The sequence below is a fragment of the Ammospiza nelsoni genome, chromosome 1 (genome assembly GCF_027579445.1).
Source record: "Ammospiza nelsoni isolate bAmmNel1 chromosome 1, bAmmNel1.pri, whole genome shotgun sequence".
NCBI lineage: Eukaryota > Metazoa > Chordata > Aves > Passeriformes > Passerellidae > Ammospiza > Ammospiza nelsoni.
In genome coordinates, this window is record NC_080633.1 from 7,911,138 (window position 1) to 7,935,839 (window position 24,702).

The 24,702-nt window shown below is 43.7% G+C and overlaps 1 protein-coding gene across 2 annotated transcripts in view; it reads left to right on the forward strand.

Moving 5' to 3' along the window:
- The window catches only part of DPP6 (dipeptidyl peptidase like 6), a 510,686-nt gene that overhangs the window by 82,382 nt on the left and 403,602 nt on the right, over positions 1-24,702 (forward strand). Inside the window, exon 1 of one of the 2 annotated variants that reach the window (XM_059469758.1) lies at positions 4,463-5,022. The exons of the other annotated variant lie outside the window; for it this stretch is intronic. Coding sequence (XP_059325741.1) covers positions 4,822-5,022 — 201 coding nt within the window. The 5' untranslated portion in view covers positions 4,463-4,821. Of the gene's footprint in view, positions 1-4,462; positions 5,023-24,702 lie in introns of those variants that run through there. 2 annotated transcript variants of the gene reach the window in all.

The window sequence follows — 24,702 nt, forward strand, 5'->3', positions numbered from 1 at the left end:
AATAGTTCAAATAATAAAAAGTGTACTTGAACTACTGAAAAAAAAAAATCTTTTGTTAAAAAATACACTAATCAGCAGCTATCACCACTTGAAAACTAGAAACATGTTCAGCTCTGTCTGCAACAAACTCTATATTATTTAGATGGCAAGCTCATAAATTGCTTTGTCAGAAAGAAGAATGGAACATGAATAACAATGCATGAATTCCCTGACAGATAGAAGTTATATCTAAATAAAAAATGTCCAGGAGTAATATTGCAGGATTGTTTCTTTGCCAGTGTTATTCTGAGCTGATTTGTCTGAAACCAAATATTTAATGTAAAGTTTTACAGGCAGTAGGGCTTGGGTTTGACCTGCTTTTGATTGTGTTACATTAATAGTGCTGAAATATGGGGACACTGTTTATTTGTACAGCATGGGGAGAAATAAGTGTCATTTTTTTTCTGAATGCTTCAAAAATGTCAGTAAAACATACTTTGGTGCTGCAGGGAAAATGTCTTAACTAACACACTTTATTTTGATGGAAATGTCACTAGTTAGGAATCAAACCTCCCTTCAAAACTTTGGATACTGAATTAAATATACGACTAAAAGACGCTTGAGGACACTGTTTATTTTGAAATGCCTTGATTTTTATCTTGGGATCTCATTGCAGGGTTTAGGGAAAGGATTTTCCTTACATGTAGGATGTATGTTTAAAGACAAGAACCTTATGTTCGTACTTTTGAAATATTTTGCCTCTTTACACATGTTTCATAACAAAAATTGCTCGCTTCTCAAATCTTGACATGGGCTGGGAAGGTTTTTTGCTGCAATGCAACCCCAGTTCCTGAAGTGGTGTTTGTTTTGTGCCATTTTGCTGCCATGTCTCCATGTTTCCTGTGTTTCTTGGCTTTGGCTCCATGTTTTCCATGCCCTGTCAGTGTGCAGCTTGTGTGCCACTCTCTGGTGACAAAACCAGGACATTGTAGAGGACTCTGGGCTCCCAGTCATGCACAGATGAGCAGCACATTACCCAGGGCTTGCAGGTGGAAGGGAGTGATGCTGTTCACTGGGGTTCTTGGACTGGGAAGAGATGAGGATCTGACTCCATGTTTCAGAAGGCTTGATTTATTATTTTATGATTTATATTGCATTAAAACTATACTAAAAGAATAGAAGAAAAGGTTTCATCAGAAGGCTAGCTAAGAATAAAATAGCAAGGAATGATACCAAAGACTTCTGTCTCAGACAGAGTCCGAGCCAGCTGACTGTGATTGGCCATTAATTAGAAACAACCAACATGAGACCAATCCCAGATGCACCTGTTGCATTCCACAGCAGCAGATAACCATTGTTTGCATTTTGTTCCTGAGGTCTCTCAGCTTCTCGGGAAGAAAAGACCTTAAAGAAAGGATTTTTCATAAAAGATGTCTGCGACAGAGGGGAGAGGAGCTTCCAGCCCTGACAGAGCCTCAGGAGTCCTGGGCTCCCTCCCTAGCAGGCAGCCAGGGCTACCATAACACATTTGCAGGGACATCCTGAGCTGACTTGTGCCCTGGCAGGCTGGAGTGCTCTCCAGAGTCCCTAAAGCAATCATCTGGGTCCCTATGACTCAGAAAAATCCTCCTGCTTTCAGCAATGGCATTGACAGACTGATCCTGGTGCATCTTGTTGCAGGGGGTTGTTTAAGATATTTCTGCCTCCAGCTGCCTGCAAAGCCCTTCCACACAAGGTCACCCTGGCTGAAACAGGGTGACAGAAATGTGTCTTGCAGTTCCCAACTGGTGCAAACATCCTTCACCCACCAGGATACCCAGAAAACAGCATTAAATTGTTTCTGCTGTCCCTGGTTTATCATGGAGGGGAGAGCTCGAATCAGAAGTGCCTTTAAATAGCTGTAATTATTTATTTTTGGGTGAATGAATCACAGCCCAAAGCTACATGATCAGGATCTCTTGGTGGATGAGAACCATTTGGCTGTTTGTTTTTTTTACTGAGCTTTTCAAGTATTTGACATTGCAATTCTGTGTTCCCCTAATATAATTTTTCCAGGAATTGTGTACACACATGCATGTCCAGTATATGTGTGCATGACTAAGCAAACTCAATTATGTGAGATCTTGGTTCTTAAGAATTAAAACCACAAGGTATTTAGATCTGAATTGGTCCTTGGGGGCTCTTTTGGTTTTGAGCTAGCTGTGATGCTGAATGTTTTCTTTTTTCCGTACTTTCTTTGAAACTTTTAAATTCAGGCATTTAATCTTTGTTGTTTTTTACTGCCTAGTGGTTTTGTCTTGCCTTTTTGTGGCTTTCTTTGATTATTCCTTTGTGTCCTAGTTTTTCCTTAGAAGTTAAAAATGCATTATTTCTTTTAATTTTATTTTCTTGTTCCTTTTTTTTCTTCAGTGCTATTTGTCACCAATTCCAAATATCATAAAACCATGACTATTCCAAATATCATTAATGCAGTTTGAGGTGGAATTTAGCTGAGCTATGTGTCCAGATTTTTGGTAGTCAATTTGTGCCTGAAACAGAATTTAAAAGGGGTCCAAGTGGCTCCTGGAAAGTTACCTCTGTTATGATGGATCTCACTATGACTTAGAAGCCAGACCTTGCTTCAGAGCATTGTGTGCTCATCTTGTTTTTTAATTAAATGTCAGCATCTCAATTGTGAAGATCAAAATGATTCCTTCTTTGAAGTTCCATCAGCAAGGAGATAGAGCGTTTGTTTTTGTTTTCTCTCCTGATGAGATAAGGTTCCCTTTTCATCTAAATGTTAAGACATTTCATGCCTGACTTTGAAGGCACAAATAAAAAAGAGTGGATGAAACTATTCAGACACAAAGTGATTTTTGATCAGGCAGTTACTGAAATCATGGAGGGGGGAATTTTTGTGCTCTAGAATATTGTATACATGATCTACTGAAGTGGGTTTTTTAAGACTGGCGAAATTACATATATTAGAGACGGTATTATCTTAACTAAAACGGCAAACAAGGACAGTGTTTAGAAACAGAATTTTAGCCCATAAAATCCACTAGTTAAATTATAATGAAGTTAGTGAGCTCTTCAGCAGCAAGTCTCTCAGTGGGAATGAGCAAACCCCGGTTTATACTTTGTGCATTGTGATCTCAATATCTCTGGCAAATTTAGAGGTCAAAGGGGAGGATTTCGGAGAGCAGAAGAGGGGACACCAACTCTGCCACTTTCCTTTTAACCTAAGCATCTGTTGCTATGGAAACCCCTGTGCCTGATGCTGGAGCAACAGGAACTGTCAGCGCCTGTCCGGAGCAGCCGGGCTGGGCAGCACCTCGCCATAGCTCCGCGGTGCTGCCCGGGCCGTGCGCGGTGTCCCCGCTGGCAGCTCCGGTGTCTGTGCCCGGTGTCCCCGCCGGGGCCGTGCCCGGTGTCCCGGCCTGGAGCGGCGGCCGCGGCTCCCGTGCTGGGGGGCCCCGGGCAAAGGCCGTGCTGGGGCTCTCGGCGTGTCCCGGCCCCGACCCTGACCCTGACCCCAAACCCGACCCCAGCTCCGACCCCGGCCCCGGCCCCAGCCCAGCCCCGCTCCATCCCCGCCGCCGGGATCGCGGTTGTTTATCCCCGGCCGGAGCCGCCGGCAGCAGCTTTGGGCGGATTTCCACTGAGGGGCGCTGAAGCACGTTTTAATGCAGCAAAAATGAATTAATACAAAAATAGTAAGAGACGCGATTTACCGGATTATTTTAAAAAGCGACGACAACGACCACCTCCAAAAAAGCCGCATCCCTGCCCTGTTCTCGCTCCTCTCCGCGGCCGTGGGGGGCAGCCGGACGGGCGGAGGGACGGGCACCGGGCAGTGCCCGCTGGGCGGGCTGAGCCGAGCCCTCTGGGGCAGGGCAGGGCTGGGGGGAGGCTTCGCCCTCCCTCCCCTCGCCCCTTGCTGGGGCCGAGCCTCTCCGCGCCCAGCGCCCTCCCAGAGCCCCTCCGGCCGCCGGTCCCGCCTCCCAGCCTCGCCTTCCCCCTCCCCACCTCTTTTTTCCTCTCTCTCGGCTGGCGATCAGGTGTCTATTGCCTTTTTTTTTTTTTTTTTTTCTTTTTTGAGTTGTTTCCCCGGGACAAAAAAAAAAAAAAAAAAAAAAAAAAAAATAGGCAGGAAAAAAATCCCCAGAAGGTACCGAAAAGGAGATGATCGTAGAAGAGCCCTCCTTCCCTGGAAGAGCAACGTGCTTTGAATGAGGCTTCCCAGCCCCTTCCACTCCGTCTCACACACTCTGTCACTCTGCCTCTCGTTTGTGCACACTGTTGGTATGCGACCTCGGCGGCGACTGCTCCGCCACCTCTGCCTGGGGAGCCGCTGACAGCCAGCGATTGAGCCAGCCCCCCTTCCTTTTTTTTTTTTTTTTTCCTCCGTGCTTTTGCAAACACACACGCACACCCCCAAAGCACATTTAATGCTGATCCACTCAGGCGCCATTATCGGGGGTACGTCTTCGTGGAGTGTTTTGGTGATTTTTTTTTTCTCTTCTATTTTTTTTTCCTTCCCAACACTGGATGGTGCAGCGTTCCCGGGGCCTGTGGTGTTACGGCTCGATCGCGTTTTATTATTTATTTATCTATCTTCTCTCTTCTTCCTCTCATCACTCCCCCGTCTCTGCTCTCTTGAACCCCCCGGCTTCTCTCCGGGTGCCGGTGCAGAGGGGACCGGGGAGCAGCATCCCTCTCTCTCCCTCCCACTGATGTGGGACTGATCCTCACCCGCATGTGTAGCATGCTGTAGCCAAAAAAGAAGAGAGGAGGGGAAGAAAAAAAAAACGAAGCGGCTCTCTTGCCCTCCCTCTCCCTCGCTTCCCGCGGATTGACTTCATGGCTTCGCTGTACCAGCGGTTCAGCGGGAAGATCAACACCTCCCGCTCGTTCCCCGTTCCCCCCGAAGCGAGTCACCTCCTGGGCGCCCAGAGCAGCGAGGAGGACGGCGCTGCCGGCAAGACCCCGCGTCCATTGCAACAGGAAGGCGCCCGGCCCCGCTTCCAGTACCAGTCGCGAAGTGACTGCGAGGAGGAGGATGTAAGCGCCGCTGTGGCTCGCGTGGGGCTGGGTTGGGTTTTGGGTTGGGTTTTGGGTGCCCCCCCCTCCCCGCCCCCTGTCCTGCGGGATGGCTGTGTGCCCCTCTAAGCTGGCAGCGATTTCTTGCGCTTTGTCCGCCCGTCTTTCCAGGCGGGTGTTTGCGCTGCTCCTCTTGCCCTGGAGTGCCGGGGATGGTGCGGGACGGAGCCCGCCGGGAGCCGAGCGGAGCCGGGACCCGCTGGCCCCGCAGCTCTCCCGGTACCGAGCTCCCTGCGCGGCTCTGCGCTCCCGGGAACGGGGCTGGGGGCGCGGGGTCAGCGCCTTGGGAAACGCCAGGTGCCAGCCCAGTCCTGCTGCCCCCAAGCTAGGCGACAAGCCTCCCCATCCCCTTTTCCATTTTTAAATTAAAAAAAAAAAAATTAGAATTTTTATTCCGTGCTTTACCCTTTAACACTCTCCCGGGGCAGAAGTCTTCACCTTGTCCCTCCCTTCTCGCCTTCCTGTCAGCCTCCTCCTAAGCTGGCAGCAGGGAAACTTTTTAACCCCTGAGCTGCCGTTTCGGGGTCTCTCTGTGCCCCCTCCCCGCTGTCCCCGGGCGGGCTCCCGCGGGGAAGCCGAAAACTTCAGCCGCGCACCTTCCTCTCCTTCAAAGGGTGCATCTGCATATCGCCTTAGTAACGAGTGACTAATCCAGGCCGCTGCCTGCTGCTGTGATGGAGTTAAACTAGTCCGGGTCCATTCCCCCTGGTTCTTTTGGGGTGGCGAGGAGGGGGACAGGCTGAGAGAACAAGGACCAGTGATAGATCAAAACGTGTGGCTCCGCATGGCAGGCTGGTGTTAGGTTTGCAGAGGGATTTGAGTGTGTTTTGCCTCTGTGGAAGCACACCTAAGGGGAAGCAAATGGCTGCAGCTGGGAATAATGTTTGTGCCTGTTAAAAATACTTCTTGCCCGAGTGGGACGCATTAGCTTTGCAGCAGGGTTTAGCTTTGGCTCTGGGAGCCTTCCCAAGCAAGGCACAGCTTCAAGCCACAACAGCAGGGCTGCTTCGCTCCGAGGAGAGAGTTGTGTATGCAGGGAAATGCCCTCGGTTTATCTTTTAAATCCCTGTCCCTTCTCCCGTCCCTTTGTAAAGACTTTTGTGGTCCACAGAGCAAGTGCACTTCTGTCAGCGATGGGGCCAATCGACCTAAACCTCTCCCCGAGGTGAGTGAATGCTGACAGCCCCGGGGGACAGCAGTGGCAGGGACCTGAATTGACTCTTCCTGTGACTCGCTCACGATCTTGGCACTGCTGCCCCTTGGCCCCGGCCAGGTGCGGGAGGACACCAGGCCCTTCCCCGGGCGCCCGTACCCGCTGGTGACTCTCTCCCGGTGTGGCTGGGGACACGGGGCCCTTCCCGGCCGTGTGCTGGGCTCTAGATGTCGCTGCGAGCCAGCGGAGTGCCACCTCCAGGGCTGGGCTCAGGCACATTTTCCTCATTGTTTTAATTCCGCTTTCCTGGACTTGCAGACAGCAGATGTCTGGAGCCGCTTCTCTGGTCACCAGAAGCGCTGAGTGCGGAAGCAGAGGAAAGCCTGCAGTTTATCATGTGCGAGGGATTTCTGCTGACAGGCTCCAGAGTAATAATAATAATAATAATATCCTTTAACTTCTGTAAGGAAAGTTTTTCTCTCTTTCTTTTTTTTTTCCCTTTCTTTTCTTCCCTCATCCCCTCAGAGTTGTGTGGGTTCCCAGTGACTGCTGGGCACGGTTGAGGGACACTGCTGTCTGTGCCTCCCTGGCGTCTTCTGCAACGAAATGCAAAAAAGCGTGCCCAGAATTAGGGATTTGGGGTGACACTTTAACGCACGTGGACACTTAGTGTGATTGTTTCTAAAAGGGGCAACCTGTCCTAGAAAGTGGCTCGGCAGTTCACAGGAGAGTCCTTCAGCAGAGACTGGGAAATCTGAGCTGGTAGTCTCTGGCAGAGGGTCGTTCAGGTCGTGAGGATGAAGTCGTGACAAACCAGTGGGAATGTCTTTAAATTGCGTGTTTCAGGGAGCGGGGTCCGGCCCGCGGGGCCCGGGAGGCGGGAAGTGTCCGCGGTGCTGAACCGGGGTGGAGCGGGATGGTACCGGGGCGGCTGTCCGGGGTGCCGAGCCCCTGACTCCTTCTGGGTCAGAAGGAGCTGTCCGAGATACCGAACCCTCTTGTCCCGGGTTAGAAGGAGCTGTCCGACGTTCCGAACCCCTCCTGTCCCGGGTCAGGAGAAGCTGTCTGCAGTGCCGATCCCCTCCTCTCCCGGGTCAGGAGAAGCTGTCTGCAGTGCCGATCCCCTCCTGTCCCGGGTCAGGAGAAGCTGTCTGCAGTGCCGATCCCCTCCTGTCCCGGGTCAGGAGAAGCTGTCCAAGGTTCTGAACCCCTCCTGTCCCAGGTCAGGAGGATCTGTCCAGGGTGCCGATCCCCTCCCGTCTGGATCGAAAGGAGCTGTCCGAGATGGAACCCCTCCTGTCCCGGGTCAGAAGAAGCTGTCTGGGGCGCCGAACCCCTCTGTCCCGGGTCAGAAGGAGCTCTCTGAGGTGCCCAGAACCTCCTGTCTCGGATCCGAAGGAGCTGTCCAGGATACCAAACCACTCCTGTCTGCGTCAGAAGGAGTATGGGATGCCGAGCCCCTCCTGTCTCGGGTCGGAAGGAGTATGGGGTGCCGAACCCCTCTTGTCTCGGGTCAGAAGGAGCTGTCCGCGGTGCCGAACCCCTCCTGTCCTGGGTTAGGAGGAGCAGTCTGGGGTGCCAAACCCTCCTATCCCGTGTCAGGAGGAGCTGTTTGCTCTCCAAACACTCCCAGGACCGTGCTGGGGCGAGCTGACAGTGACATCTCGCCCTTGTCTGTGGCGACAGCAGCAGAGACAGAGTGGCAGCAGTCAGGCTCGCTCAGGATGAGCAAATGCATCCCTGGGCATGAGAGCCTTGAGGGAAGGGGGAAAGTGAGGCAGAGAGCTGGCAAAGAGCATGGGACAGGTCCAGGGAGGGTGGTCTGATTGTGCAGGGTGCCAGGAGTACGTGCTATTGTTCATCATGGGGAAGGGCAGCACTGGAAACTCTTTCCTAAGATTAGACTTCTGTTTTCTGTCTTGCACAACTGGGGCATTCACATTGTCTTTCATCTTTTCTTTCATCTTTTGACATCAATGTGTTAGGAGAATCTAGAACTTAAACATATAGAAACAAAGGGTTTTCTCCCTTCCCACACTTGGAAATATCAAAACAAACCTGAGAATGAGACTGTTCTGTTCCTAACTTTGTCATGTGATTAATAAAAGGGAAAGAACTGAGTGTATTTTATGGGTTAGTGATGATGACTTTTCCTACTGAAATATGTGTGCTGTATTTTTAAGCGCCAGCACAGAGCTCAATGCAGAACAAAACAGAGGGAAAGACAGGATGTTGCCTTTGAAGGTCACAGTATAATAAGTAAGCATTCTGTCCACTGGAAGTACTACTGATGGAAAAATACTGCTTGAAATCTGTAAAGAGTTAAAAGGGGGTGGTAACTCCCTAAGAAAATTAAAATCAAAACCACTAATGATTTTATATGACAACTGCTGACCTACAGGCACCATTGAGACACACTTGAGAACATTGTTTTTTAACATAAAAGTAGAGGTCACAGCATTCTTTTGAATTTTAAAATTTTTACTATGATTTTTAGAATTTTAAAGTTTTTACTATAACTCAACTCATGGCAGGTATATAAGAAAACATATATAGTAGACCAAACTATTGGACAAAACCTGAATTAAGTCAGTCTTGCAAAATGTTCATATTAATTGTTCATCTGATGAGACATTAATGTTATTTACAAGAGGACTAATAAAGAAACTAGGTTCTGTATAAATGACCCCTGAAAAACACTTCCTAGTTGGCTCTGAGGCATCATTGATATTAAAGTTATTGCAACAGCTTTAAACGAAATTCAGAATACATATTTACCTTGTTATAAAATTAGCTTTTTACTACATTTATTTAGATGAGGAAACATCTCTGAGAACTCTTCATTCAGCTTAGTGTGATGGTATAGCAGGTTATACAATTTTGTTAGCATAATTCTCTTTTTTAGATTGATGAGGTTACCTTTGAAATGGTAATTTTGATTGGTTTGCCTTTTAGACTGATGAGAGAAATGCTTTGCATATTGTAGAGTGGAAGGGATTTTCTCCTACATGTTGACTTGAGAACTGTTTTCCCATAAAATAGAGCTTCTTCATCTTTTCCAGGCTTCTTTCTTGGCATCACAGTGATTAATGAGTTTAATTTTTGCAGGCAACTGCCAGGAGGTGCTGAGTAAGATGTATCATGCTGATTGTGTGTAATGCCGCTCCTTTTAATTACTGGGATGATAACAATGCATTAATCAGGTGCATAAAAAATTCAACACTTCCCTATAATGTGGAATATTGATCCATTTTATAAGTCACTCACAGAAGTACTTTTTAAAGTGAATTGTTAAGTTTTCTGTTAAAAATATTGAATCCTCCAGTGAAATATCATAACTTTTTTTTTGTATGAAAAGCCACATGCTACATTCTTACAGGTTCATTACTTAGCCAAAACTCTTTTTGGCTTTAATTGGAGGCTTAAGCATATAAAAAAAAAAAAGCCAGTCCCAAAGTGCAAAAGCTTTAATTCCTCTCAATATTCTTTCAAAAACTGACTTCTGAATATTTCTTTCTTTTTTCCATTTGTTTAAAATTACTTTTGGCCATATATTATACTTTATTAATTCTGCAATTGATTATTCAGACTTTTGAGATGGTTTACATTCAGATATAAATACAGATTATTTTGACATGCCTCAGTAAAACTGTGTTTTGTGCTTGATTAAATTAAGGATTTAGTAAATCAAATATTCTTTGTTAACAGAGTGAGTCTGAAAAAGTGAGAATCAAAGCCATTAGTGTAAAAAAAAAAAAAAAGAAAAAAATGTAATTTGGTACATCAGACTTGCTGTTACATTTAATTGAAAGTGTTAATATTTAGTTCATTATTTGTCTAACAGGAGGAGATATTGCCTCCTAGAAATTTGTGTCAGGGACAGAACCTTCAGAAATATTGAGGCCTGAGATTCAGGCAGCAGGCATTTCAAAATTGGGCTGTTTGTCTCCTAAAGAGATGAAGGAACTGATTTTATGGAAGAGTTTGTGGGGCTGCAGAAACCCTGACTTTGTTGTAAACTATAACAGCTTGAACTGTATCAGAAGTCTATCTATAGATCTGTAGTGCTGTGTGTATGGGCAAAACCAACTGTTTAACTCTGCAAGAATCTCCTATTCTTAAGTCTGTAAGATTCTCCTGGAATCTTGTTGGTGAGTTCTTTGAGCTGAACTCAGTTATCCTCCAGCCATTAAGATGCAGAGAGTGGGAATGGATATTTCCATGGAAATAGTTAGGCCCTGCTGACATTCTGTAAGCTCACCTTTTGAAAGGAATAAAAATTGCTGCTTACTTCCTTCAAAAGGAATAGCTACAAACCTTATTAAAATCGTAGGTTCTATTTGCACAGAAGCTCATCATATATTTTATGATTTCTGAATATTGGACACTGATCTGCAAGTGATACACTTTTTACACTTCACTTTATGGCTATATCTATAATTAAACAAACTTATGATATTTGCTGCCAGTTTAAAATCCGCCTCTGTTTCTGCAGTCTTCCCCAGCCGTGGTGATGATGCACACACTAAAAAATCTACCAGAGCAAATGTATTTTTAAGTATTCAGAAATAACTGTGTGAAGAGGCTGAATCATTTCTCTAATAGTGGTGAACTGTGCCATAGGTTGGGATGCTTCACGTGGAGTACTCGGCTCATGTTATTTCTCTTTCTGAGCTGGGAGCTCCAGTGCAGAAAGCAGAGACTGAGCCCAGGGCTGGAGCAGCTCAAGTTGGTTTCCAAGGGGTTTTAAAGACATAGGAGGTGGGAAAAATAAATATAAATCTGTGAGTACGTGCTGTTCTCCACCTATTTATGTATTTTTGTTTCAGCAAAGGCCAGACTGAAGGGAGTCCTTAGTGTGGGTACCCCAGCTTGGAAAATGCTCTTTGAGAGTCAGAAAATTTTGTCCCATAAAATAAAAAGCTTTACTTTATTTTGGGCTAATATATTTAGGCTTGTCCTGGTGCAGCAAAGCCTCCCGTTACAGTTCACTAAGTGCAGGTTGATTTTTGGGGGATTTTTGCCCGATTCCCAGCACGTTGCTGTGAGGTGTGAGCATTTTCATCCCGTGACCAAGGGGTGGCAGCGTGTGGTGATCACACTGCTCCTGTGGAGCACTTGGCTTTTCCTGGATTTTGCAGGGAAACCTCAACCACCCCCTTGTTTACACACTCACACCTACACGTGGGGGTTCTTCAACTCCTTCCTGCTTTCTCTGGGTCTGCTGGAACCGGTGGCAGTTTTGTAACTCTCTTTTTCACCTTCTGGTGGAAATATTTGTTTTCAAAGCTCATAAGAAAGGGTTCAGCAATAGTTTTAAGTACATGGAGGAAGGAGGGAAGAAATAAACCTTCCTTGTAAGGGAATGTTTTTCTCTGTTCTCCCAAACGAAAGAAAAAAAGCCAATTTTTTTTTTCCAAAAGCCTCTTTCACTCACTGATTTTCACCCATTGGTTGTGATACAGTGTGTTTTTTCAAAAGTACACGCAGAAAATTTAGGTTTGTCATTTCAAGGTGTTTCCAAACATTTGTGGTCAAACACAAAAATAGATACTGAAATATATTTCCTATTTAGTTGCATAAATACTCATTTTGGATTAGTTTTTTTCTACTGATATATGCACCTTTGAAAATATTGTATGTATCCATTAAATTGTGGGTGTTTGGTACTGCTAAGATTCAATGTGGGTGAGCTAACAGAGTTAAAGCATATTTTGAGTTCATTCATCTATAGGAATAGACCACTGTGCCATAATTTTTACTGCCACTTTATAAAAGAGAATGGGAATGAATATTGGCTCATGGATGTTTTGCAGCACAGAGCAGGAGGGAACAGAGGGAGAATGTGGTGGGACAGTCCAGGAAAGTGTTCTGAAGGGGAATGGGCAGTGGTTTCTCTGTGCTGGAAAGAGAAGTCCTTCACAATATTTCCACCTGTAGAGTGTTTGGGAACATAAATTTTCCACATGCAACCAGAGCTTTAATTGCATCTTATTTTTTAAGCACTTTAATTTAGAGATATTTCATTGTTTATTTTGTCAAAACAGTACTTGAAAGTCTTCCCAAAGATTACAGCAAAGATTAATACAGTTTTTAAGCCTCAGAGAACTTGCACTACGGAGGCAGAGGGAGAGGTAGAGAGGGGTCTGGTCCTCATTCACTCTGAAAATATTTAAGTTTACACAGAGGTACTGAAGTGTGTGAGGTAATTAGAAAAAGATCAATTTTGTGACTCTCTACTGAGGAAAATGGAATGTTTTTAAATTGTTTATCACTTACAAGGTGTAAATTATTTTACTCTAAACCAAGGTGCTTATAAGTTTGAGCTCAGCTATTACATAGATTCTTCCAGGAGTTGCAGTCTCTGTGCCTGTTAAAACTGCTTTATTATTATTATTATTATTATTATTATTATTATTATTATTATTATTATTGCTACTATATTCACTTTGCAGATGGAAAATTGGGGGCTGAGGTGGCACACAGACAGTTCATGTCAGCTCTATGGCAGCAATGGTCTGCTGTGGCTCAGCCCTGTGAGCTATTGCAGTTTCTGGTTTTGGGCCCCAGGGGTTTTAATACTAAAAATTGTTCAAGTTATCACCATGGATATTCTTACAGGTGTAAAGCTAATTGTGAAGTCTGGCACATTTAAGTCTTTGTTGTATCTAGCACTCATTTCTGACAGTTTTCCAGCTCTTCAAGGCTTTGGAGTTTGCTTTGAGCAAAAGGAGATTTAAAGCATGCAAAAGGAAGGACAGGAGTATCTTAATGCTTTCATTGTAGTATTTCAGGGAGGGGGTGGTTTGGGGCTTTTTATATTTCTTTTCAGTATTTGTCAATAGCATCTGCTTCAGCATTTCAAGCAGATTTCAGTCTAGGCAGAACTCAAAAGCAAATGCAAATTTCTCCCCAGGCTTTCTCTTTTGGATATACAGAGCTACATGAAATGGAAATGCAGCAGTGGGAAATGCTTGGTAACCTCAGCTCCAGTTATACCACAGTCATTGATTTTAAAGTGTTTATGACAAAAGCATGCTTGTGTTCCTTATTCTCCATTAAAATAAGCTCCAACTCCCTGTGAAAGAACGTAGCTGAGGCATTTTGGTCAGAGGAGAAGTGAAACCCATGCAGACTGAGCAATTACAGATGTTGCTGCAGTCTCCAAGCCCTGAAGATCTGAAGGCACTTGGTGAGCAGAGCCTGCAGGAGGTTTGCTCAGGGTCCCTGTGCCTGCTGCTTTCCTCCTGTTCTGGCAGGGCCAGAAGGAGCAGCCCAGCAGCAGGAGGCTTGGTTCTGGCTGCTGTCCCTTCTCAAGGGTATGAGCAGTGGTGTGCAGAGCCCAGTCTGTACGGTTTGTGTCTGCAAGGAAGAATTCAAGTGTCCTGCAGTGCCTCTGGCTAAGGGGATTTTAAAAGACTTTTATTTATAAGGCCAGCTTTAGGCAAAAGAAAAAGTATGACCTGCTAACAGCAGCAAAACAGACACTTATTCTTGTAGCAGGGTCACAGAAAAGGAATCCTGTGGCAGCTGCTGCTGCTGGCTGGTAGGGTGCTGTTGGAGGTGGCTCTGGGCTGGAGGGCTCTTCCAATTTGCTCCCAAAACTTCTGAATATCTTATGAACCATCGGGGCAGCAAGCACAGCTCATCTCTTCCTCTCTCCCATCCCTCAGCTCTACCTCATGGAGAAGAATTCTGGGGGGTTTTTTTGCACTGCTGGGAAGCCATGAGTCAGTTCTTCCTCCCTGTCTAACAGGGGGCTGCTGGCAGCCTTATCTCCCTGCCCTGGCTCCTAAGGATGGTGCCCAGCAAACCCAGATGGCTCCAGTCCAGCCACTTCCCAGGGATGCTCCCTCTGGCACTGCAAAGTTCAGCTCCTGCCTGGTCCCTGCCCTCCTCTCAGGATAGGTTGGGCTGTCTTGTGTTTCATGGGAAAGCACGGGCAGACTTGAGTAGAGAGCAAAGGGGATGTTGGGATCTGCTTTAAATAGAGTTTGACCTCTTGCATAAGAGACTGATTGTCCCAAGATAAGTTTATTGCATACACAGCTCTGAGATTTGCACAGATTGCTTGTGGGATTATGTTTCATGTGACTGCAGAATCCTATCTTTGTTTGTAATTTATTGCTTAATCTTTCCTCATGTTTCTGTATAACCTCTATTAAATATGATTTGGTTTTGAATTTGTTTTTGTACTTCTATTTCATCTGGGTGCTAGAAAAGAAAAGCAATATTTAAAAGACTGAACTTCTATTACTTTGTTCTCAGGGAAGCTGTAGAAATCAACAACCATGTTGCCATAGACACATAAATAAAGTGAACCAAAGATTTTCACTTCTACTACTCTTCCTGCTAGGCATATTGAATCTCTGCACTGTATTGATACAGTTCCTCTGCCTACTCTATATTAACTTCTTTTTCATTTTTTTTTCTTTTCTTCTTCTTTTTAAATATTTCTTTGGTGTAATGCCAGATACAAGAGGAGACACATGGAGAAAACACTGAAGGTATTATAGTGCTTCACAATGGTGTCTCTGATAAAGTGGGAGCTGTTGAAGCAGCTCCTTTGTTCTGTTATGAACTGCAGCACAAACACTTGTCAGAACACATACAGTGAGTCATTGCAAACAAGAGTAATTAATTAAAACTGACATAGCCAAGGTTTAGGATCACAGTAACCCCTTTTATTGTACTTGCCTTGTATAACTCTCTGTGTTTGAGGATGGTGAGATTGACACAGGTTTCTTCAAGGAGTGGGCAATTCTCACTGATTTTTGGGCACATTCGGATACCTGCTGTTTGAGGGGACATGGATCAGTGGTGGAGCACTGGAATAACTCTTAGGGAAGTCTTGCAGTTGCTGGGTCTGTCACTGACCTGCTGCATGACCTTCAGCCAGTTATTTACCTTTGTGAGGCAGGACCTGCATCTCTTGGACACCAAAAAGAATCAAGGCCTTCACTTTGTTCATGGCTTCCTTGTGAAGGGTGCAGAATTAAATAATTTTTGCTTTGGGCCTAAATCTTTGGGCTAAAAAGAACCCATGGACAGAAACATGATATTATTAATAATTAGTAGTGCTGTCATTAATTCTGACAGTGGCAACATTTGTAGGAGCATTGCTAATAACCAAAACAGGCCCTGATTGTGCTTGTTTATGGTGGGCTAAAGGTCTCTCTCATTACAATGTTTCACAGGCACTGCCAGGAACTGATAATCACTATAATGCACATTTTTTCTTTTAGCTAAGAAAAGCTAATAAGCATCTGTAGTTTTGAAAATGTCAGATTGAGCCAAAGTGCATGCAATTAGATAAGGATAATGTAGCAGATAATAAGGAGATACATGATACTGGGTGAGCAGTTATCAGACTGTTGTGCTTTGGCTGCTAAAGTGGAAAAGGGAGCAGTGGTTGGCAGAGGGAAAAAATGCCAAGAGTTGACAAAAAGGGAAACCTGGCTAATGTGGTAAAGTGACAAAGTTGGTCTTGGGGAAGCATGAATATAGGTGTCAAGATTTGATAGATGGAAAGGGTGTCTGGGTTAAAAGTCACATACTAAGGAGGTGGGAAAGGCCACTGAGGAAAAAAAGGGAAGCAAATATGGAAAGGAAGATGGGCAAAATGGAGTAATTTGTGGTTGCTGTCCCTGAGGTTTCTTTTTTCTTTTTTTCAAAGACTCTCTGCCTTCTGTGTGTGTGGGGTGTCTGGGCTGTGCTGGCAGCTTTAGTGAACAAAAACCTTTCTGAGATTTCCTTTGCCCAAAAGGAGACACAGCCATGATACACTCATTAAGAGCCTGGATGGGAATTTTCAATCAATGTCCTCAGTTTAATTTGTCTCTGGGGGAAAGAATGAGGCAGACTCTGGGAGCAAGATTAAAAACAAGAGGATGAGAAACAGACCGAGGACAAGGAAAAGAAAGAAGAAAGCGGAAAGCCATGAGGCACAGCACTGGAAGCCAGCTCTGATACTGGAATAGAAGGAATTTTTCTTCTAATTTTTTGTTTTTTCCCTATGGGGCAAAATATTTTTTGTGGCTGAGACAGAATATTCCATATTTTCCTTTTTCTTCTATTTAGCCTAATCTAGCAGCTCATTCTTGACAGGAAGGCAGGCTCTTTGTAATCTGGAAGACTGGACATTTTTGTCTGATGTTTTTTCCTGAATTGTCTCTTCTGCTCTTATTCCTCTTATGAAGTGTTCTGGTGCCTCCAGAGGGAAGAGATTGGAAGCCATTTCTGCTGTATTTTGGTTCTATGATAACTTTTTCCATGTTTTTTTCTCTTTAGAATTCAGCAAACATTTGATATCTTTATAAAACACCTGACAGAAAAGCTGTATAATTCTCAGTCTCATCTCCTTTTTATTGTCTCTAAGAAAGTATTTTATAAATACTTAACTTGTAACTAGCTATGTAAAGTTACATGTAAAGTAACTAGCTATGTAAAGACACCTGCAGCCTAAGGAAAAAAAATATCCTTATGATATGTTTGAAATGTGAATAAAAAATTCAAGGTATATTTTGTCACTTAGAAAACACTTTACAATTTAGTTTACACCAGAATATATTCTCTTTTTTTGGTGTACTTTCAGCCTAGATTAACTGTGTTTGTATTACAGGGTTGTATAGAAGTGTATGTTTGATGTTTGGAGAGGTCTCTAAGAGAATCATGGAAATCACAGAATTGTGGGTTGAAAGGGATCTTAAAAATCTTCTTTCCCATGGACAGGAGCACCTTCACTGTCTGTGACCACTTAAATCTAGGGGGGTTTGAAATTTTCTTCCCATGAATGTTCAGAGAAGGTAACAACACATTCACAAGATGTAAATTCAGAGCACATATAAACATGGCCAAAATGGTTATTTTTGTTGGTGTTTTGTTCTGTTTTTACAATTCAGTCATTAGCAAGCTATTTGTTCCTCAGTAAGTTGTTCTTCTCCAAGCAATGGGCAAACTTGATCTTAGAGGAGAGGCAGAAGAGAGGAAATCCTCTGTCTTCTCTCATGTTGGGTCATGAGGGAACATTTCCTCTCTCCCAGGGGTGCTCATTGCAACTGCACAGCTCTGTGCTGGCTCTCTCATTTTTTGGATGAGTTACAGAAAGTGCCTCATGGCGCTGGGCAGAGAAGGTGAAGGTTAAGAGCAAGGTTAAAACCAGTTTAATCCCACTCAGTAAATCTGCATGTGAAATCCCTCAAATTATAACCATGTTCCTTCACTGTCCCTCCCTATGTGTGCTGAGCTGGAGCTCTCCTGGAAATAGGAGATTTCCAATTTGGAAATAGCGCAGATATTTCCAAATAGGAAATGGCAGATAGCACCTGGCCCTTGGGCTGGAAGGATGCCTGAGAGTGCCACAGTCACCTTTGTAACTGTACAGCTCAGTGCAAAATGCAGGGAGCAGCAGTGTGAATCAGAGAGTTGAATTTGCTCTAAAAGTTCCACACAAGGCCCCCTCTTTTGCTGAAGACAGATTGTGCCAGTCCAAGCTGAAAAACTGTAATTTAATTTGAAAGCACCGTTCTGCTTCCCTTTCAGCTGGTCTCGATTGGTGACAAGCCATAAAATTTCTCTGTGGTCCGCCGCAGTTTAATAGATGAGGATTTCCTAACTTCATAAAATGATTAAAAGCACTCCAAAGGTGTACCAATAGTGAGGCTTCAGTGAGACAGCTCAATCAGCAGGCTCCAGGGCCCTTTGAGAAAGGTTTGGTGAGCCTTGCTTCAAAGGCAGATTGCTGAGATAGCTCATAATTGAGGGAAAGACTCATAAGCTGCAAGACTTAAAGTAACTTAAAGAAAAAAATTATAAAGAATCTGTGTAACAGAGGTTTTTCCTATTTGCCACAGTGCTGTGAAGATGAATTGTGCAAGGATCAATGTGTCTAGCAGGGATAAGTGATAACTGTGGGGCCCATTTTGGCAGCAGCCCACTCCTGGGTTTTTCTTTACCTTGGACAGCACTGAAAAGCAGAAAGGAGCAGTTTGCTTTGTGTGTACAGCCTGTGTCTCATCTGGAAAACTCATCTTCCTCCAGCATGTTGGATCATAAACCAAAAGCTGAATCCACTTTCATCAAATGTTTGTAAGTAATGAACCATTCCAGGAGTGCTCTGTTCTGCTGAGGGCATTGCTGCAAAGAGAAGAAGGATGATTTATGGACTGGTTGTAAAATGCATGTTGGGCATTAGGGAATGCCTTTCCTCTCTCCTTCTCCCTCCTTTCATATGGGCTGGCTGTGACTTTCCAAACAAGTGAGAAATGTGACTGTTTTATTTTTCTATCCCATTTGTTTTCATGAATGTGAAGCAGAGGCTGGTTAAGGGGTAAATGGGCAACCAGGAATTTGGAAACTGAGCCTCTTAACCTCAGTTTAGATACCCCAAATTTCTAAGATTCGGTGCAGAAATCTGGTGGCAGCTTTTAATCAAATGGGTTATTTGAGAGCTTGTCTGCTGACATTGCTGAACTTTGTGATGAAAACTTAGTAAATATCTCTTAGTTAGTGCTTACTTCTCTTTTCTTCCTCTGAAGCTCAGAGAAGTCCAGAGAGAGACAGCACCAGAATGTTTGTTACATCACAGTGACATAATCTCCAGAGTTTCCAAATGTAAATTTGTGTGCTGACTAAAAGACAAAGAGGCTTTTTATACTTAATAGGTCTTATCTCTTATCAAAGCAGGAGATTAGAATTTTCCATGACTTAGGCTCTCCCTTCTGCTGATAATGGTGGAAATGGAGAATCTGTCCATCCTCAGGATATCTATCTAGGAGAAAGTTTCATTGTCAGACTGAGGCATTTGCAGCATTTTTCTTGGTCAGCTTCAACAATCACTGATTCTCATTTATTCAGGTCAATGGGCCCTTCTCTGGAGACAGTAAAGATTTTTTAAATGAAGGATATTGCTGGAATAAGAATTGATGGCTCTGATCTGGTCATAAATTTTTTTAGGCAGGAAATAACAAAATTTTCATGATCTTGAGCATTGAAGTATTGAAAGAGTCTTCTAGAAAGGCTGGGCAAAGATAAAAGTTATATCTAGCTTTAGGCTAGATCTCAGAAATCCTACTTTTATGGGATTGTATACTTGCACTATGAAGCAGAGAAAACATAAGGGCCACTTTTTAAACTAAACATATTGAAATTTTGCATGAGCCAGTGAAGAGGTCTCTGCCTCCACCTAGGTAACAGGAACTCAGTTTTGATTATGCAGGCTAAACATCTTTTCAAAGAGTCTCCAGATGAGGTAAAGGTTATTAGACTGTGTTTGTTTAAAAAATTAATCACAGTCAAATGGGTTATACAGGGCTGAATTTGTCCTTTAAAGGTATTTTAAGATAGTTCAGTCAGGTTTCTTTGAGAGTCCCTTGATTGCTGCATATCAAACAACTTGTGTCAGATGTCTATGATATTTCTCTAAACATTTCCAGCTCCCTCCTCTGTGGGCCAAACACTTTTTCATTTCCAGAGGGAAGACATCAAGAGGTCTGTCACTAGGAGGGCAGCAGCATCTATCGACATTTATGCAGCAAATATTCTGTGGAGGAAAATCTAATTCAGTGCAGTTCTTTTTCCTTTATCGTTGTAGAATTGTAGGTTCTTTTTTTTTTGCTTAGCTTTAGTGTTTCTACACAGTCCCAGAGTCCTTCGTAGTAACTTTGCCTATCTCCATAAAAAAGACAGTTTGCAAAGAAAAGCCTATGGATGAGAAACTCAGAATATCAGACAGCTTGTTTTCTGTTATAGGACCACTAGAATGTATGAACATTATCTCCAGACTACCTGAGTTGTAAATTTTAGGAGAATTTAGTAGCTCAGTACATTCAAATGATCAAGAACACCGAGCTGAGTTTGAATGGCCTCACTGAGTATTTTCCTTTTTTAAATACAAATCACCTCCAGGCCATAGGAGCAGTGCTGCTCACGTGACAGAATTTCCCAGCTGTAAGCACAAAAGTTCATAAAGTTTCTCCGTGTTTCCTCTCACAAACAGGCAGAGCAAGAGTTCACTTCATGTAGGAACACACCTGGTGCCTTTCAAGGGCTCATTGCACTGTATGGGCTCAGAGTGGTTTAACATGCATTGGAATATTTGAGTAATGAAACACAAAATGTTTTAGAGGCCTCACCTGGAGGAGTAAAACTGCCCTTAACTGTGTGGCATTTGTCTGGTGAGAAGTCTGGGATTCATTCTCAGCCTTGTTCCAAGCCCCATCTCCCAGGCTGAGCTCTTGGCTGCTGCTGCAGAGCCAGGAGGGGTCTCCTCTCTCCTGTCCTTTCTGAACACAGGAAACATGGGAGAATTGGAAAGAAAACTGAGGAAAAAGTGAGCATGGTTTGGTGTGGTGGTGATGGTGAGAGTGCCAGGAGGAGGGGCTGTGCTCCTCAGCAGATGAAACACAGGAGAGTTGGAAAGAAAACTGAGGAAAAGTGAGCATGGTTGGGTGTGGTGGTGGTGGTAAGAGTACCTGGATGAAGGCCTGTGCTCCTCAGCAGATGGTGAGTGCAAAAATGACCCAAGAAGGGCTACCACAGGCAATGCCAGGTAATTCCTGTTGGCTTCTTCCCCTCAGTATCCCTAGTGCTGAATTTTCAAGCTCACAATGTTGCCAGTGAGGGAATGGCTTGTGAGCAGCTGTGTCCTCTGGTACATGTGGCCCTGAGCACTTGTGAGAACTTGACCCACAGCCCAGACTGGTTTCATGCAGCCACTCCTCCAAATCAAGTGATGACACGTGGGAAGAGGTTTAATGTAGCAGGATTGCTCTGAGGCAGCAAATTTCTTACCAATTATTCCAGCACTGTGAGAGGAGAGGGGAATTCTGCTCTTTTGAGCAGTGCAGGAGGGGAACAGCAGAAGTGGAGCTTTCTGGAATGGGTGCTGAGGGGAAGCAGTGACAGTGGTGCTCTGTCAGTGTGGTTAGAGGCAGAGGAGGCAGGGGACAGCTTTGCACAAGTGCACAGCAGTGGATTGGGTGCTCAGGACAGTGATGATGATGGTGGGAAATTGCCAAAGCAACCTCCAGGTATCTCATCCCAGCAGCAGAGGGAAGGCAAGCTGAATGTGAGCAGTAAATCAGCCAGACCCATGGCTGTGGCACATGGCTGGGAGTTAGAGAGCTGCCTTCTCCTCCTGTGTGGCATTTAATTTTTAAATCCCTAGGTTGTATTGGGTAGATTTTTCAGAAGATTTTCGTTATGCAATAAAAGCCATCTGATATTGTTTCCACATTGCTGTTAAGATGAAGTGTTCTTGTTATATCCTATAATCTTACTTGAGCTTTCTGTTCTTGATGGTTTTTCTAAGCCCTGGGCTAAAAGGCATTGTGCTAGAAATTATTCAGCCAACAAAATGTCCAAACTGTGCGGCACTAAAACTCTTTTTATTTTTTACTTCTCAATACAGCAAAGATCAAGCAGCAGAGCTCACACTGCTTCAAAGTGCTAATATGTGTTGAGGACTCAGGATTTTTATGGTTATTTGAGCTGGAATTTCACATGTCACCAAACACACAGTCAATCTAAATCAGTGCCTCCCCAGGGCTGTGTGTGCCCCAGGGATGACGGTCCCTCGTGCCAGAGCTGTGCAAGGCTCCTGTGGGAGAGCTGAGGGTACCACAAGCTCTTTGTTGCACTGATGCAGTGCAAGCTTTCAGCTGCTGATCATTCACATTAGTCAGAACTAATTTATCCACTGATTACTCACCCTGCTGTAAACTTTTGGTTTGCTGATTGAGGGTTTTCAGTGTTGCTTTAGATGCATCAGAGGAATCACCACTCAAAAAATATCAACACTGCTGGACTTTTTGTTTCTCTAGTGAATCTCTTCATTAATTTTTTCTTGTATTCATTACTCTAATTTCCTTGAGTGTTTTGTGCATCTTTAATTAAATGATTTCATGTCACTGTGGTTGTGTTTGGGATTTTTTGCACAGGATTCCTCTTCCTGTGCTCACAGTCATTTAATGAAAACCTCTTCAATGTTTGATTTCCTGCCCATTGTTTAATGTATGGCCTTGGGCCTTAGTCTGTACTCTTTTCAGACACTGCTTAATTTTCTCTTGCACTCTTTTCTAGCATTTACTGCCATGATTTTTGAAAGGTTCTCAAAACCTAGTGAATTTGTTTTCACGGGACAGCTGCTGAACATGAGGAGGGGTTTATTCCCCTGAGCTAAGGAGCAATTGCTAATGTATCCCAAATACTGAGAGGTAAAGACTCTTTTTGTGAGAGTCTAAAACACAGATCTGTGACCTCAGTGGCAGTGCTGACCCTCAGCATTTCTCAAATAGTACCAGAAGTCCCAAAGATGAACATTTGTGAAGCAAGTAACACTGTAGTGCTCACTTAGCAAAATTCAGCTTCAGTGCTTTGCCCAGCATCACAGAATGTGGCTGTATGAGAAACAGGGAAATCATCTGTGTCCTCAGCATGTCTTGCTTAGTCATGAAATTGTTCCTCCTGCACCTTTCCAGCTCAGCACTTCATCTGCTGCACGCTGCTGCTTTCCAGTCATGCATGTCACCATGGCCCCAGTGACTCCCTCAGGAGGGCTTGCATCAGAAATCCCTGAGTGCTTGAGGACGATACTAAATTAAGGTTGTATTGCACTGTATCAGTTCCACAGACACCCCAAACTCTAAGCTGTGCTTAGAGTTAAAGCAAGAGTTGTAGGGAGAAGTAATTTCTTTTATTAGGGCAACTGGTCTTCTGGGTAGAACAAGTTTCAAGAGCATGAGCCCTTCAATTTCCTCTCCCATGAGCTGACTTCTTCCTAAAAACTGCACCTCTTTTTTAGACCCCAGCTGAATCTACAGAAACAACCTCCTCTTACAAAAGCCAGCAGGAAAACAAGAGGTGGCATTGCATGTCAGCAAACGGAGTTCCCAGAAGTTCATTAGTGGATTAAATGCAGGAGAGTCACCACAGACCTTTGAGTTAATGGAGGAACTGAAAATAATTTTGTTCTCATCCTCTTTAAGGATCAGCTGTTGTGGGGAAAGAGGTTCATTTTCTCTTTAGAGTCACAGTTGTCAGAATGCAGGAAATATTTAAGGAATTTGGAATGCTGAACTCTTTTCTGAGAGCAAAGGGTGTTTTTTAGTAATTTCTACCTGACTCATTAGGAAATTAGATCAACAGCTCTGACCCCTTTCAACTACCTGTTCCCCTTTTGCATGCATTTGAATATCTTCTGTAATATGCACTAAAAATAAATTATTTTGGTAGAACTTACCTTTCTGTTGGTATTGATATAGTTTCTGGCACAGAGGGGATGTGGTTTGTGCTGGGCTAATTAGGTAAACTTAGCTGAGCAGTTCTCCAGATAAACCGATTTCTTTCTAAACTCTCTAATTTCAGTTTACATTAAACTGACAAGGTTGTCCTGACTTTAGGGACAGTTTTGGCAACGACAATTTAATTTAGGCTAAATTAAAACAGAATAAGGAAATTGTAGCAATCTGTCCAGATGGGTGAAATCATCTTTCAGAAACTTTCCTAATCACAAATACACAGGATTTTATGGGTCTGCCTTATAGAAGTCCTGCCATCTTGTATAGATTATTAAACAGGCCTAGGAGCAGTTTTAAACCCAGGTATGTGGGTTTATTTCCAAGAGTGGGTTAGAACCCCATGGTTGAGGATTCTCTGACCTATATAATCATTTAAGCTGATCCATGCAAAGTGGATCAGTTCACATGGAAAAGAATTACAGTACCCCCCCTCCAAGCATATTTCCAAAATCTTTAGCCAGAGATACATAAGAATAAAATTCCAGGAGGTCAACAGGGGGACAAAAACAACTAAGTGAAAAGAAAAACTTTCCACAAAAACATAATTATTCTAGTTGTTAATTCTTGTTGTTATCTCACCCAGTTTTCCTCTACCAAAGCTATTCAGAAGATGTTTATCTCTTTTGTAGTTTCAGTGTTTTTATTCCTGAGAAAGAAGAATTGAAATATTGTCTCCCATTCATCTTTCTGCTCTGTGTGAATCTGCACTGAGTTTAGGCAGAGCTTCACAGCTGATGTAACATATCTAGAAATTTTTCCTACTTTTAATAAGACAGAGCATCCTCAGGGTTTTAGAAGGGTTCCTGGAGCAGTCAACAGGAAGAAATATTCATCATTGCTTAATGGAAAGCAGGAGTCCTCCTGCTAAGAGAGAAATAGAGCACCATAGGATGCTTTATTTTATTGCTTTATATTACAGAAGATCTGCTTCCAAATTCTGAGTCTGGAGAAATTTCAGGTACCTGGAAGATGGAAATTTTCCTTGTCTTGAGAGGCTCAAAGGACTAAATTTGAGGAAGAAAATGAAAAGAAACAGATTTATGAATGAATGCTGAAGAAATTATTAATGTGTGTGCTCTGAGGACACAAATGTATTTTGGGAACAAAATTTGCATAGAATTGGCCACAAAGAGGAAAACAAGCTTAAAGTATGGTGCATTTGGAAGTAAGGCTAGTAAGGGTGAGGTTCCT